This window comes from Chaetodon trifascialis, chromosome 16 (genome assembly GCF_039877785.1).
Source record: "Chaetodon trifascialis isolate fChaTrf1 chromosome 16, fChaTrf1.hap1, whole genome shotgun sequence".
NCBI classification, from domain to species: Eukaryota; Metazoa; Chordata; class Actinopteri; order Chaetodontiformes; family Chaetodontidae; genus Chaetodon; species Chaetodon trifascialis.
In genome coordinates this window covers 19,389,539-19,404,341 of record NC_092071.1, presented here as the reverse complement: position 1 = coordinate 19,404,341, position 14,803 = coordinate 19,389,539, and the positions used below count along the sequence as shown (strand labels likewise).

Genomic DNA, 14,803 nt, shown 5'->3' with positions numbered 1-14,803 from the left:
TTTGCTAAAAACAAACAAAAAACGGTGAAGAAGGTCTTCATAACGCTCTGGACTGTGCTGCAAAGTGACTCAGTACTGATCCACCATACAAGCTTTTAGACTCAAAGACCTTGCGCCATCTTCTGGCCCAAGAACTGAAGTGCAACTGCCACAAAAACGTTCATCTAGCCGGTGTTTAGAGATGAATGAAAACAAAGACCCATTACAATGAAAATAAAGCTGGCAGTTGACAGCAGAAACACAGCCAATAGGCAGGTTACATTTTTACATTGTACTGTACTGCACTCTCTGTTTAGTCAAGGCTACATTTGCATGGCCCTCTGCCCCATCTGTTAACCTTGGAGCAGTCAGCTGTGCAGTCACCTTTAGTGTGCAACTAAATCACACAAGACACAGAGGGCTTGTGTGTAAGGGCTGCCAGATTATACTTAAACTGTTCTCAATCAAATTCACAGCTAGTCCTAGTAAATAGAGGAGGGAGATCCTAAGTGAACACCTGAGCACTCAAACTCCACTCAGAAGTCCTACTATCAAAAACACAAACGAAACCAAAAAGCTGATGCTAATACATGGCTATAAGTCCTACTACCATCCAAATGAGCAGACAACATCATATAACATAATAGTACACTTAGAGATCAGGCACAACTTCTAATTGTGAACTTGTCCATTTATTGGAAAGCTGGAATCAAATGTGCCAAGACTGATGTCATCAGTACAGATTCTGGCGTATCCCCCAGCTGCTCGCAGGACGGACACATGTTGACACAGTGGCAGTACATTGATTACTGTGCCGTGATATGGGCATGTTTTCTGCTTCACTGACGCTTTCCACCTCATTATGGACTTTAACCTTACCACGCTCAGTCCATGATGTAAGTTCTCAAGACAGCCTGTCCGGGAAACTACTACTTCTTGACTATCTATGTCTCAACGGTGTATTCATACTTTATTTAGCCATAAATCTTACAATTCATCAGTGCTGAGTGTGCCCACATCCATGTTTTCATCCTGACTCTTCATCCACATGTTGCAGCTTGCTCTGCGTCTTCAGAGACAAGGTCTCAGATCTTGTTCAGCGGGTTCTGTGAGGTTAAAGTAAGGGGAGAGGAGAAAAAAGAGTGGGGTGAAAAACAGCCCACAGCACTTTACATGCATTCTGTTCTCCCAGCAACCAGACAGAGTGTAGAACAGGTGTTATTACCTTTGGCTGCTACTTTTGATTTCAGATAAACTGCTAATTAAATTGATATGAGGAAAAAGAATACTTCTCTGAAAGATATACTTTGCTTTTTGTTCCCTTTATAGAGATTACAGCTGTCAACCCACCTATTTATTCACCACTATATCTTGATGAGTGCCTTGCCTCACTTCAGCAAATGTTCCGTGGTTCACCGAGGCTTTGTTGTTGGTTTGCCAGAGCAGTGAGATGTGACTCAGCCAAATTTAAAAGTCCCTATCATAGTCAAACAAAGGAGCAACCAGACACCTTGTCTGACAAGACAGAAGTCATTCAATCTTTGAGACACCCTGAGTGACTCTTTGACAGTGAAAGCAAGAATTCTCTGTAGCTGCAACATATTGTAGGAGCTGAAGGCTTGGTCTTGTATGTAGATATTTCTTATGATGCATCTAATGCTGTCAAACTACAATAAATGTATGGAGTTGAACAATTACATTGCATAAAATGGAAATATGCAAGTTTAGCACAGTTACTCTCAGAATTGTACTTAAGTACAGTATTTGGGGGTACTTTTCATCACTGTATGTAGATGCTGCCTGAATACAGCATTGTGGCCACTAAACTGTGTGTAGCCGAATGTACACAGGCCTGAAGAGTACAACTTGACTTTATCGACCTGGCAGGCATTTCAGACAGCAGGTTACACCACATCCTGTCAGGAAAAATACTAGAAATAATCAAACCAACAAAAAACAATCCAGAGCTTAATTTGTGAGGCAGGAGAATATGCCGTTGGCTGCTCCTCAGCATAATGGAATCTGGGCCCCAGGCTGGTTTTCTTCACCCAAGGCCTTATGACTAATGTGATAGTAAGGACTGGTTCTGTGTGAAGAATAGGTTGAACTCTGAACGAACAGAAAGGAAAGGAAAGGAAAGGAAAGGAAAGGAAAGGAAAGGAAAGGAAAGGAAAGGAAAGGAAAGGAAAGGAAAGGAAAGGAAAGGAAAGGAAAGGAAAGGGAGAGAGAGAGAGACTGAGAACTGTAAGCCATAATGGACAAAGACACAATACTGTAAGTTACTGTATAACACAAACCTAACCTACCAGTCTGTCAAACATACAGGAACAGCAGTCTTGACAGGAAATGGAGATTAGTCAACAGCACAATCATTATCTTCCTCATACCTGGAGTGGAGGCACATCACCAGGCAACAGATTACATACATTTCAGCAGTCATTTTCTGACTCTCTGCAAACATATAAAAACAGGACAATTACAAGCCACCCGCATTCAGTTTCCCCGATTATGCCAAGCCCTTGAGGCGTCAGGCATGGTGTGTTGGTTTTAGTAAGTGATGAAAAGTTAAAGTGGTTTAAAGAATTAGCCAACAGGCAGGGATTGCAGGTAGAACATCAGTGCCCCTTCTCACTCATCTATCATCCTACAGCATGTGATCCCCCTCAGGGGCAGTTCCCATGGTCTGTACCAACCTGAGCATGCTCTGTGGGGTCTGGAGCAGAGTCATAATAATAACATCACAGGTGAGGCTGCAGATGCAGACATGCCAACTCTGCCCGACTGATAATTCCTGCACACATGCAGGTGGAGCAGTGGTGAGAACAGACTCTGAGACACACGGAGAGACTCTGAAACAAGACACTTTCTCCAACAAGCCTGCAGTAACAGGAGGTGCTGAATCAAAGTTTTCAAAAAATACTCTCACTTCTTTTGGAGAACTAAACATATGAAGAAGAGCTCATAGGTTATTCTTTTCATTCTCAGTGTTTAAACATTTAGATTCAATTATGTCTTGATGCTAACAAAGAGTTTGTCCCCATGTTCGGAAATTAAATTGGATTGGATTAAAACCAGAATTTAAAACTGGCCTGTCTCAACAGGTCTCAAGAAAACAAATTCTTAAGAGTACTTTGAATAAGCTTTTGCATGTTTTTGGACAGTAATCTTACATTTTGTAAATTACAAAGTTTCATGTTTGTGTAAACTGAGTCTGATAATTAGTACCATTTTACACTGTGATGAAACTGACAAAGACTATTAATTATTTTTTGTCTTTTCCTTTTTTGAAAATGGAACATTTTCAGGCTTAGGTTCCAAATGAGAAAAAAGCAACAAGGTCAAACAAAATAAAAGGTTTAAAATGTTTTAATGGTGATGCAGCACTGATATGTAACAGGTACAGAACACTGAAGGTCAACGTTTTTTATAAATGCAAAGGCTCTGATGATCTAAAGCATTCATCTATCAAGGCTTGTTGCCAAAGTTCGTGCTCTATTAAATATAACTTACAGTCATACCAGCTACAGTGCAGCAAAGTGAAAGGTCCCCAAAGGTCGCTGGTTTCCTGATCAAAATTCTGATACATAAAATGTGTTTGTTAAGTAAAAAAAAAGTAAACAAAGTCTAAATTCAAACACATCCTATTTACAGTGTACATATTTACATCAAAAGCCTGTACAACCATTTGGAAATACCTGCAGTGCTGAAAGGGCTTTTACAGTTCAAAAAACTCTCTTAAGTTTGGAATGACGCCTGCCCTCCGCCTGACTTTGAGGCACCAGTGGAGTATTAAAAATGACAGTGAAGACAGTTCTGTACAGTTGTGGCAGAGTCTTTGCTATCGTTAGCAGGGTGCTGAGGCACACTGTGAGCTGCTGGATTGAAGGCAGTCTTTGTCGTTGTGCTCTGTCAGTTTGAGAATGACGACTCTCCTCTGCAGCTGCTTAGCCTCTGGTGGTGCGGGCTGTGCAGCTACTGGTTGCACTGAGCTCTCAGTAACTAAGTCTTTGCAGTCCTGCGGCAGTAGCATAGTGATGATGTTTGTGTATCCACCCTGCACCGCCAGGTGTAATGGGCTCAGTCCCTGCTCATCTGACAGAGCGCCACCATCTGGACAGTGAAGGAGCAGCTCTTTCAGGACTTCGCAGTGTCCGTTCTCTGCTGCCAGGTGGCAGGGGGTGCGTAGCGCTGGGTTAGATCTGTAGGGGTCTGCCCCCTCTTCTATCAACATCTTGACTGTGGCCAGGTGGCCCCGCTGGGAGGCTAGGTGGAGAGCAGTGAGTCCATGGGCATTCTGGGCGTGGATATCCGCCTGGTGTTTTATCAAGAGGCGAGAGGTGCTGGTGTGACCCGTCTCTGCCGCCACGTGAAGGGGTGTGTTCAACCCAGCAGACGTTGTGTGAACATCCGCTCCTAATTCAATCAGGATCCGTGCCACTCTGTACTGCCCCCTCTGGGATGCCAGATGCAGTGGTGTGCGGCCATCTGTCGTCTGCCCATCCACGTTGGCGCCGGCCTGTTTGACCAGCAGTTTGACGATGCCCAGATGACCTTGCCAGGCAGCCAAGTGGAGCGCTGTCCAGTTGTCCTTACCCTTGATTTGAACATCAGCACCACGGCTCAGCAGCACGCGGATTACGTTCTCCTGGCCATGCTGGCACGCAACATGAGCTGGCGTGCGTCCTTGGCCATCAGCCTCGTTGATGGCCGCCCCCCGGTCCAGCAGCAGCCGTGTCATGGCCTCATCCCCGTTCTGGGCAGCCCAGTGCAAAGCTGTGTACTGGTCTTCATCCTTGGCATTAACATTGGTGCTGCGTCGACCGAGCAGAAGTTCTGCCAGGGGCTTCAGGTGCCTCTCTGTGGCCACGTGCAGGGGTGTGGAGCCACGGGCATTCGCAAGGTTGGGATTGGCGTTGTTCAGGAGGAGAAACTTGACGGCCTCTTCATTGGCCAGGGTGATGGCGTGGTGGAGCAGACTGTCTCCTCCATCGAGTAGAAGGTCTACATCCTGAGGCTGGAGGATCTTCATCAACTTGGCAGTGTCTTTGGTCCTGATGGCCTCACACAGCTTCCGTCTCTGGACCTCAGCAGAGTCTGGACGGAAAGAAATGGATGGGTTTGAGGCAAGAATCCCAACTAACCGTTGAACATCCATATAGTATTTTTAGGTTTACAAAAATAATAGTTGCAGTTTTAGGTCTTTAATCAGCTCTTACCACATGTGCTTTCCTTCTCAAAAGACAGTGTGATGGAGTCTTGGGAGGAGAAGGCTGAATCAGCTGAAGAGATGCCAGACAGTCTCTTGCAAGTGTTCTCTTTGCTGTGGCAGCTATCCTCCTTCACTCGATCAAAACTCCTGGAGATCCCAGAATCCACCTGGCTCAACAACTCTGACAGGCTGTAATCTTTTTCTGGCAACATGGCTGACTTTGGACGCACCAGCTTGCTGCCTTTAACCTGTAAAGCAAAAGTCAGATAAGCATATTTGGATGAGCTGGTCCTCAACTCTGTGCATTCCATTACCTTAATACTCAGGTATGTAGCTGCCACTCTTACCCAAACCACTTCCAGTACAGTGCCTATTGAGTGCTGTTACTGTGACAATTTACTGAAGTTAAGATTGATCAAATCACAAACACTTGAACATATACGGAAGTTCAAACCATCTAATCTTCTGTCCTACAGACAGATATCGATCAGTAACAGCTGTGACCTCTCATCAGCAGGATGTTTGTCGTTAGTCACATATAAAACAGCACGGAAATGACGCGGGTCCAACAATCCTGTCACTCAACATTCCTATTTTGTGATGCAACGGTTGTTAAAAAACATTTACACAACTTATGACTTTGAAAGTCATAATCATGTCTGGAGCACTTCAGTGATAAGCCTCACGTCGTCTGGGTGTAGAGTTACACATTAGTGGAAAATACATACAGTCAGACAAAAAGACGGGAGAGGAAAACATCATTGAATCACAGGGTTTTTTCATCCACAGACAGTTAATATGGTGTCGTCATGCTGTACCTGGTCACTAGTCAGTGTGTTTGGGGATGTGGGCTCTGGCTCTGGCGTTGATGAGGTTGGTGTCTTGGGCTCCTCTTGAGGTTTAGAGCAGAGCTCCTCAGCTTCGGATGTGATTTCTGCAAGGACAAGTCTACGTCAGTTTTCACCAATAAGAGCTAATAAAGACAGAAAAACAAAATAACAGCAGCACTAAAAGTAGAAGACAATGACCTCAATTTAACAGACTACTGCACTTCAATTCAAAGTATGCATTATCTGCAGAGTGTCTTGATAGAAGAACAGGACCAGTTTGATATTGATTTACTTGCTATTATCATCAAAATAAAAGAAGGTTGCCATTTGTTTGTTGTAATAGGAAGACATAATTTACCCTGGAAGCTGGGTCTGGCATTAGGACTTGTGGTCCAGCAGCGCTGCATGAGGCTCAGGAACCCTGTACAGGCTGAAGGTCGACAGCGTGGCACAGCACCCAGGTCTGGACGCACCCCCTTCACCACCTTCACCATGATCTGCAGGATGTTATTCTCTCCTAGGGGTAAAACAATCAGATATTTCAGTTTCTTCACTCATAAATTAGGTTTTATACAAAAAACACATAAATAATGCACAATTTGTCAAAGTTTTGTTTCATATTGGTGGGGTGCATTTATCTGATCTGAAGGCTTATTTTCTGATGTGGACATGTGGTTTGAAGACATGCAACATGCTGCAGTTTATGACCATATAATCAAAGGTGCAGGAAGGTGCCAGTGCCTGCATAGAGTCACTTATGCACAGGGGCGGGGCTTGCGGGCAGGCAAGCCAGGCAGTTGCTTGGAGCCCCCGGCCACTGGGGGGGGCCCTGCCATTTATTTACAAGTACGATTATTGGTCGGCCTGGGCTTTCAGGGACCACTGTTGGTCGCTGGACCTCACTTTGAGAACCACTAATCTATTTTTTCAGTATTTATCTCAAATGTCCCAGAAATTGTGCTTTATGTGTGCAAAAACCAAATTTTTGCTGCCTGCACAGGTAGGGTGGGGGCCTCAGGGATTTCTTGCTTGAAGCCCCAAGAGACCCTAGCAACACCACTGCTTATGCATGTTTTATCACCGTCTTCCTGTGTGCTCAGATAAGGGAGTGTGTGTTGTTGTTTCCCATGGGAGTAAAATGGAAAAGCTCTGAGCAGTTCCTCGTCTGGCCTCTTTCTATCTGACTGTGGGATCAGCCCACTCAATGATTCAGAACAAACAGGTAGAGGCCTTAATCACAGGTACTTCACCTCCTATTGTAGCCTTAATACCCATTGCAGGTGGAGGAGGAAGACGGGAAGGGATCGTAACCAGGCCATTTCTCACTTTTTAATTATGTCTGGATCAACATAGGCGGTGCCAGTGCCAACCTGGAAAACCTCATCAAGACACTGGTCTCCACGAGGAGCCAAATACCTTGAAGTGAGCTGCTACATGATATGCCTGGGAAAAAATACACTCTATTTGCCAGTCTAGCCCTGTCCAAGTGCCTGCTCTGGAATCCACTGAGTAAACACATACAGTACAGCACCTGTGCATACACACGCACGCACGCACGCACGCACGCACGCACGCCTTAGGTTATGTATTTACTGGAAATTCTGAAAACCCATTCCTGCGAGGAAAATTTTAAAAACAGATGAAAAGTTAGGAGGGATGAAAATAAGTCAAAATTGACTGTCAAATGTTTGACTTACCAAATAGAAAGTATAAAAAAAAATCTCATAACTTTAACTTGCATAGACTGGACGGTTTAGAATATTTTTGTTAATATTTCTGATATCAATATTTACAAATGATAGAGCAAACATAGAATAAATCACATTAACGTGCCTAAGAACAGCTTCGCAGAGCTATGACCGTGACTGTAGACTCCTGCTGATTACATGCAGTTTGAAATCATTCATTTGGAAAACACATTTTGCAACCACTAAAAGTCAATGATGGATAATATTGACTTGACTTTATCAGAATGATCAAGTACCACTTTCATTCTTAACTTTTTATTTTCTTGGAATGGCTTTAATAAAAAATTGTGTCCCATTAGTCTTAAACGCACAGAATGTTATATGTTACATTTGCAGACATCCTTCCTCTCTCTCTGATGTATTCATCCTCCAAAACTACTTGGTAAGGTTTAAGAAAACATCATGGGTTTGGGTTAAAATAACTATGTTTCTCAATAAGTTGCCTCAGGGGGTTTGTCATGTAGTAAAGTGGATGTGTTGTGTAGTATGTGAGACCACAGATGGACCCTAACCTGCATATCATCTGGTGTTTCCTGTGTTTCCAAGGAAATTATAGCAACTGGGGGGTCTAGACATTTTGAGCCATTTTAATGCAGAAATGTTACATATTATTCCTTTAAAGGAAGTCACATGCAGTAATATTTGTCTCACCTTGGTAGGGTTTCTTCTGTGTGAGAATCCCCCAGATGACGATGGCAAAACTGGAATAGAGGTAAAATGAAAGGAAAAGGCGTCAGTACAAGGAAATACGAAACAGTGCTGTCAGATCATCAAAACTTTTTATTGGAGGTGTGGTTATAAATATCCTCCCTTTTAATACACTTCATTGAGTCTTTTTAAGAAAGTGAAATGAATCTGCGTTCATTATGTTAAACATGGTCTAACTAATTACCTGCCAAATCCATCTCCTACATTTGATTAACCTTGACCTTGACTTACAAAAGTAGAAAAAAGGCAGACAAACACCTATCCCAAAACAAACACGTACATTCACAGAAAAAGACTGCGTGCAAAGCGCGAGGTAAAAACCCCACCTGTATACATCATGCTTGGTGTCCGACACTCTGTCCTTTTCAATGATGCTCTCAGGGGGCAGGTAGGCGATAGTGCCGCAGAAGCCGTCTCTACTGATGTCATCAGCCCGTGACAGGCCGTTCCAGCGGGCCAGTCCAAAATCAGATATCTGAGGCAGAGGAATATCAGATAAGACCAAAAACAGAGAACCCTCACAGCCTTTCTCATGAAAGACCGTGACACTGATGACTAACTTAGCCCACTGAGTGTGACAGGTTGCTAAGCTCTTATTATGTGCTCTCCGTGGTATGATGAGGGCAACACAGCCATGTCTCAGCCTGTAGGAGAGGAGAGGCCCTTCACGTTTGTGTTGATGAGTGCACACCCACACACACACACACACATACACACTCACAGAGGAAGAATTAACAGGAGCTGTATTAATCCTGTCTGGACAGGCCCGGGTGAGGTGTTTACATCCAGGTATTAAACTCTAGAAATGATGGTTCCCACCCATTGCTCTCAATACAGTTGAGCTGCTCAGAGGTGGACAGAGGCTGAGAGACACCTGTCTACCCGGAGTGTGTGCAGGGCTGTCCTTTTAAAATGGATGAAAGGGAAGAGCAAGCACCCCCCCCCCCCCCCCCCCCCCAGACAGCTGAAATTCCGCCTAAAAGCCTAAAACTGTGACTTTCAATTAGCTTTGATGCAAAGATTACTGTGATGTGACGTCACATCTGTCTTACAGCAACAAATACATTTCATCATTATGCTTCACAGGAATTCTATAAATACACGATTTCAAGGAGTTGATTTTACACGGTCATTGATTATTTTACACAATGTTACTGCACAGAAAAACCTCAGGTTGCAGCTGATCAGGATTTTTTTTTGACAATCAATAATTTTGAAGGCATTTTTTGCAAACAGAAAAAAAAGCATCTAAACAAACACTGATATTACAACAAAATAATTCAGACCTTATGTTCTAAAAGATATTTGCACACTGTCAGCTGAATATGACCTTTTTCTGGCATTGATTTTAATGTTGCCTTTAAGAAGGATTTGTAACAAACTCTCTACCTTGACGTGATAGTGAGCATCCAGCAGGATGTTGGCCGGCTTCAGGTCCAGGTGGAGCAGCGGTGGGTTCATACAGTGCAGGAAGTTCATTCCCACCGCGGTCTCGTGGATGATGCGGAAGCGGAGCTCCCAGGGCAGCGGCTCAGTGGCCAGCAGGGTCTCCAGGGAGCCAGTCTCCATGTACTCCATAACGAGGCCCTGAGGGTCCTCACAGATCCCATACACAGGCAGGATGTATCGGAACTTTGCTGCCTCCATCTTCTTAGCCTCCTCGAGCAGCTCTGAACGCTCCCTGTGATTTAAGACAATATTGATTACATCATTTTTATGCATTCTTATTTTATTATATTTATGTTACATTTTACGGCCTTCGGTGAGTCAGGCTCCTCTGCTTGAGTGACTAAGCAGTTATAAGAACTGCAAACAAACAGCAGCTGAAATGAGATGAAACACTCTTTTCAAAGTATTCAGCTTAGCTTATATTTAACCAGTCCTTCCACATCCATTGGCTCACAGATATTCATCAAATCAATCATCTCATAAAACATTAACCTAACGATTCTGAGGTCACGCTTCGCTTACTGAGCTGTAATATTTTGCATAACTTTTGTCCTAACCCAAATTCCAGTACATTACACATTATCCTTACTGAGCCTCCAGCTTTGCAAAACGTTTCGTAGCATTAACCTTTGAGGCTGTCAAAGTGTGATCGCTGCTGGTGTCGAGAATTAATTTTCGACCGTTCATCCCGAGCATGTGGATTGTGTTCTTAACTGTCCAGCAGCTTTTTGAAGGCCTTGAGGACATTCCAGCACAGCATGGAATGCATCAGGAGAGCTTGAAACAGGGCTCTTGTTCTCTGTTGCTCAACCTTTGCAAAGCTCCCTTTATCAGTCCACTGGCCCTGCTGACATACCTCAAACACACTGTGCAGGTCATTAATGACCTCAGTGCACATATCTCCAGCAAAGGTTGCTTTAAAAAAAAGTCAAATTTTAATGAGGACAGATGAGAGAAAGATAAATCACTAATGGCTGCATTCATAGGAACGTGCTTCAAAGGCAGAATTAGGTGAGCTGGACAGGGAATTCTGTTTTTCTACCATTAATGAAATGAAATTAGATGCACAAAATAGACTCCTACAACTCTATTATGTGCAAAGTGTATCAGGTTACTAAAAGAGTCATGTTCTATAGAAGGAACCCCGGCTATAATTCTCCTTTATAATCAGTACAAGTGAAGGAGGTGCAAGCCCCCAAATCTGCCAGGCTGGAATAATCAAACATGATATGGGAGAATGGGCAAGTGCTTGTTTGCTAAATCCTTCATCTAATCCAAAGTGCTCTTCAGCAGCTCTTCAGAACCAAACAATGTCTCTGCTTTATCAGAGAGGCCCGGTAAGACCGGTTTTACAGCTTCTTTTATTGTTGGTGCCACACAGCGGCAGCCTGCAACTTAGGCAGACAAAGGTGGCTTTGAGTCCCTGCTGCTGGATGTTATGTGTGGGTCAGCAAAGGCTGCAGTCAAACGGCTGTTTATGTACTTTGCAGATGTTTGGAGATGATAACATCTTTGGTTCAGGTTCAGCGGATGCTTTGAGTTGCACCACAGGTTCTGAGAGGATGTCACTCCTCTTCTTTTTTTCTTTTCTTTTTTTTGCCAATGTTGAAATTGCTTGTTGGTTAGTAATATTTTGGTGACCGGATGAAAGATCATAATCTAATATCAGACAATCCAAAATAAATAAATAAATAAGTTGAGTGATAAATTGAGGAAACGCATTTACAAAGCTGTGTCTGGGGTTTAATCCCATTCTCAGTTTAGAAAGGACAAACGCAGCTCTGGCAATTAATTCATGTCTTTTGTTGAATTGCCTAAAATCACTCAGATAATGAGGAATGAATTATTTGTAGACATATAAAATCAAGAAGAGTTCTTGTCAGTTAGTCTTTATAGATGTGTGTGTGTGTGTGTGTGTGTGTGTGTGTGTGTGTGTGTGTGTGTGCGCGCATGTGCATGTGTGTACACATCTGAGAAGAATGGAAACTTCCATTGTTTCAGATCACCCCTTCAGCCACACAGTAATCTGTGTGGCTGAAGGGGTCGACCCACACAGAACTCGACACCGGTCGCTCTCTCTCTCAAAGGTTAGATTTGTGGTTATGCAGAATGTTACAGGACTGTGTAATCTTTCGTAGTGCTTGGGGGGATAAGACCACCTTGCTACCCTCATTGAAATGTGCGTTATTTAAATCCCTCCTTGAGGTCAGTGGATAAAAACTTGACCATTGAGTGGGGAAATCAGTGGGTAACGTTTCATGTGTGAGTCTGGTTAGAGTAGGTAAACAGATGGCCCTGAGCAATGTGGACTTACTTTACCCCTGGGGATGAATCAGCAAGTCAATGCTCCCTGCAAACACAACTACACGGTGTCTAAACCTGACCTCTTTCAGCTGCACTGTGTGCCCAGACTGGCAGTAAGTGAGTCATACACGATTCCTGGTGTTCACCTTTCAAGGACTCTGAAACACTGTGTGACTTTTCATCAGCAGTCATAATCAAAGCCTCCGTCTGTCTACTATTTGGCCATAAACTGGCAATCAAATGATAAACCTGAGACACAAGAACTGGTTAAAGGTGGATTTGTACATCTGGTACTCACAAGGACCAAATACACAGGTAAAAAAATCAGAAGAATATCTGAACTGTGCCTCTATGCTCCTACATGTTGTTTTACATTACTTCATGTCATTTCACATATACACAGTTCAAAGATAATTCATGTAGCTCAGCAGCTGTGACTTACTTGTCATCCACATGAAGGCAGGGAGGGCACTTAATAGCCAGCCATGTTTTCCACTGTACGTGCCGGACTTTGTATACTTGTCCAAATCCACCTGAGCCTATTTTCTCCCAGCTGCCAAACTCAGAGCAATCAAAGGTCCTTAGCAGCCCCATATTCCCATGTGGAGAATCCGGGACGTCCATATCCGTGTTGAGAAACCCACCAGCAGAGTAAACTCCTTTTTTATTCGTCTCCAAGGCACAATCTGAGCAAGTGAACATACACACTGACCTGCCCGCTTCTGAGCTCTTCCTTATTTTTCCCCTTGTCAAGCTCAGTGTGGCCCCTCCCTCTCTTCAGGTGAAAGGAGGGGGTTGGGCCTGCTGCTGTGACTTCACTTCCTGGTTTTGAAACACAAGGAAAAGATAGAAAACCAGGCACCAGTGTCTTCAGACATGCTTTCCAGTTGCCCTGAAGTCTCAGGCTTTCTCATATTTCTGCCATGAAAAGGAGAGGATGATCTTTGCCATGAGCCAGTACATGAGCCCAGGAATGTGTCATTTCATAAACATACCTTTGTCCCTGTGTAGACCATTATCCAACTAAAGCCCCCTGAGGTAAGGAGAGGCAATATGTCATAACAATACGTGGGTTATGTGATATTAACCAGATGGTTTGGGAATGTGTGGACTCATCTTCTCAGCACAAACCCAACCAGCAGAGGGATTATTATGTTCTTTCATAGCTGTGGATTGTCATTACATGAAATATGCCAGTGGCAGAACTGAGCATGCACACACGCACGCACGCACGCACGCACGCACGCACACACGCACGCACGTACGCACGCACGCACACATAGTGTTTTGATCAAGGACACTTGCACATTAGTTGTCCGTTGATGGTAAACTGTAAATGATTCACTTATTTGCTTACCATAAACCAAGGATGTAGCGTAGGTTTAATGAACCTTATCTCAGATTACTCAGTGTCATAGAAGACTGTACATCCAACTCAGTTATTTGGAATGATACATGGCTGCAATAATGAACATGGTTTCCTCAGGGAAGCAATTTGCTGTGAGTCCCTGCATGTTGAACATCACATTGAAATGTCACTCAAATATAAGCCCTAACACCTGTTAGAAACTGTAACTTACACAGACACCTACTGCGGATCATTACTGAGGCCTCTTAGAGATTTTGGCTGAAAAAATAAAAATATCTTTGAGGACTGTTAATTACACAAATTATTGGGTGGGTTGGGGGGTTAAATACATAAACATAGTCACAGACTGAGTGAAACAAGCACAGGCAGCGGCTTTGTGGCCTCTGATCAACCTGAGAACTGCAAATATGTGAACTCCAATCCCCAGATTCCACCTGGTAAAAATGTAATTCACATCTGATGATACTCCAGCCTGAGGTGAGGCCAGAGGTCTCAGTGTGTTGGAGAATGAAAGGCATCATTTTGAAGGGCAAAGGGCAAAATGCAATTTAGTGCATCTCAACAAACTTAATTCTTTATTTTGCATTGTTGTTTGCTTTGTGGTGAAAACCCTACCTCTGTGTTTACCTCTACTTCACTGCCATAACACATGAAGTCATGCTTTTACCCTACTCCACCCTGCTCTCCAGATTTAATTAGGAAACTGGAAAAACGAGGTATAAAGATTAACTGTAAATATGTCATCAGGGACGCTGTTAAGACAGTAAGCACATCTCATTGGTCCATGAGCAGCAAAAAGGTGAAAGTTGGTTTTCGATGTGAACGAGCGTCCTTTGAGGTGTTAGCTCACCCATCCTGTTACATGTAAATGTATTCTCTTGGGCAGCATCACACCTCTTGATCACTGGAATCAAAGAGGAGCTTTTATTGGTGTGCTAATCAAATCAGCTCTTTTCATCTGCTTCACCACTCGGATTAAAAACAAGACAATAAATCAGGACGGTCCACTTTCCCCCACTGTGAGAAAGCAGGCAAATGAGCATCAGTCAGCATGAGGTGAAGATTTGGCTAAATTTCTGTTACAGTTCATATTTACAACACGCCATGCCTTCATTCATCAGTCCTGAGATATAAGAACAAACCAACAAACCACAACCGGTATCTTACATTTTTGGAGCATTATATAATAAATCTCAGCTTGTGACAG

The 14,803-nt window shown here is 43.5% G+C and overlaps 1 protein-coding gene across 1 annotated transcript; it reads right to left on the bottom strand.

The window, feature by feature from the left end:
• Nucleotides 1-3,368: 3,368 nt before the first annotated feature.
• ripk4 (receptor-interacting serine-threonine kinase 4) lies at nucleotides 3,369-12,932 on the bottom strand. Its single transcript, XM_070983141.1, has 8 exons — nucleotides 12,670-12,932; nucleotides 9,864-10,155; nucleotides 8,801-8,949; nucleotides 8,418-8,467; nucleotides 6,377-6,535; nucleotides 6,007-6,122; nucleotides 5,196-5,436; nucleotides 3,369-5,073 (listed from the first exon to the last, which is right to left on the bottom strand). Exons 1-8 carry the CDS (start codon nucleotides 12,927-12,929, stop codon nucleotides 3,824-3,826), a joined length of 2,517 nt encoding a protein of 838 aa, XP_070839242.1. The 5' UTR covers nucleotides 12,930-12,932; the 3' UTR covers nucleotides 3,369-3,823.
• Nucleotides 12,933-14,803: the final 1,871 nt, after the last annotated feature.

What these genes read in the sequence shown, in the direction of transcription:
- ripk4 (XM_070983141.1), bottom strand. Translation starts at nt 12,929, where the DNA reads ATGTTCACTTGCTCAGATTGTGCCTTGGAGACGAATAAAAAAGGAGTT. An exon ending in ACAGAAGAAACCCTACCAAG is followed by an intron (nt 6,536 to 8,417) that starts GTGAGACAAATA and finishes TTTTACCCCTAG; the next exon opens with GAGAGAATAACATCCTGCAG. An exon ending in TGAGAAGGAAAGCACATGTG is followed by an intron (nt 5,074 to 5,195) that starts GTAAGAGCTGAT and finishes CTTTCCGTCCAG; the next exon opens with ACTCTGCTGAGGTCCAGAGA.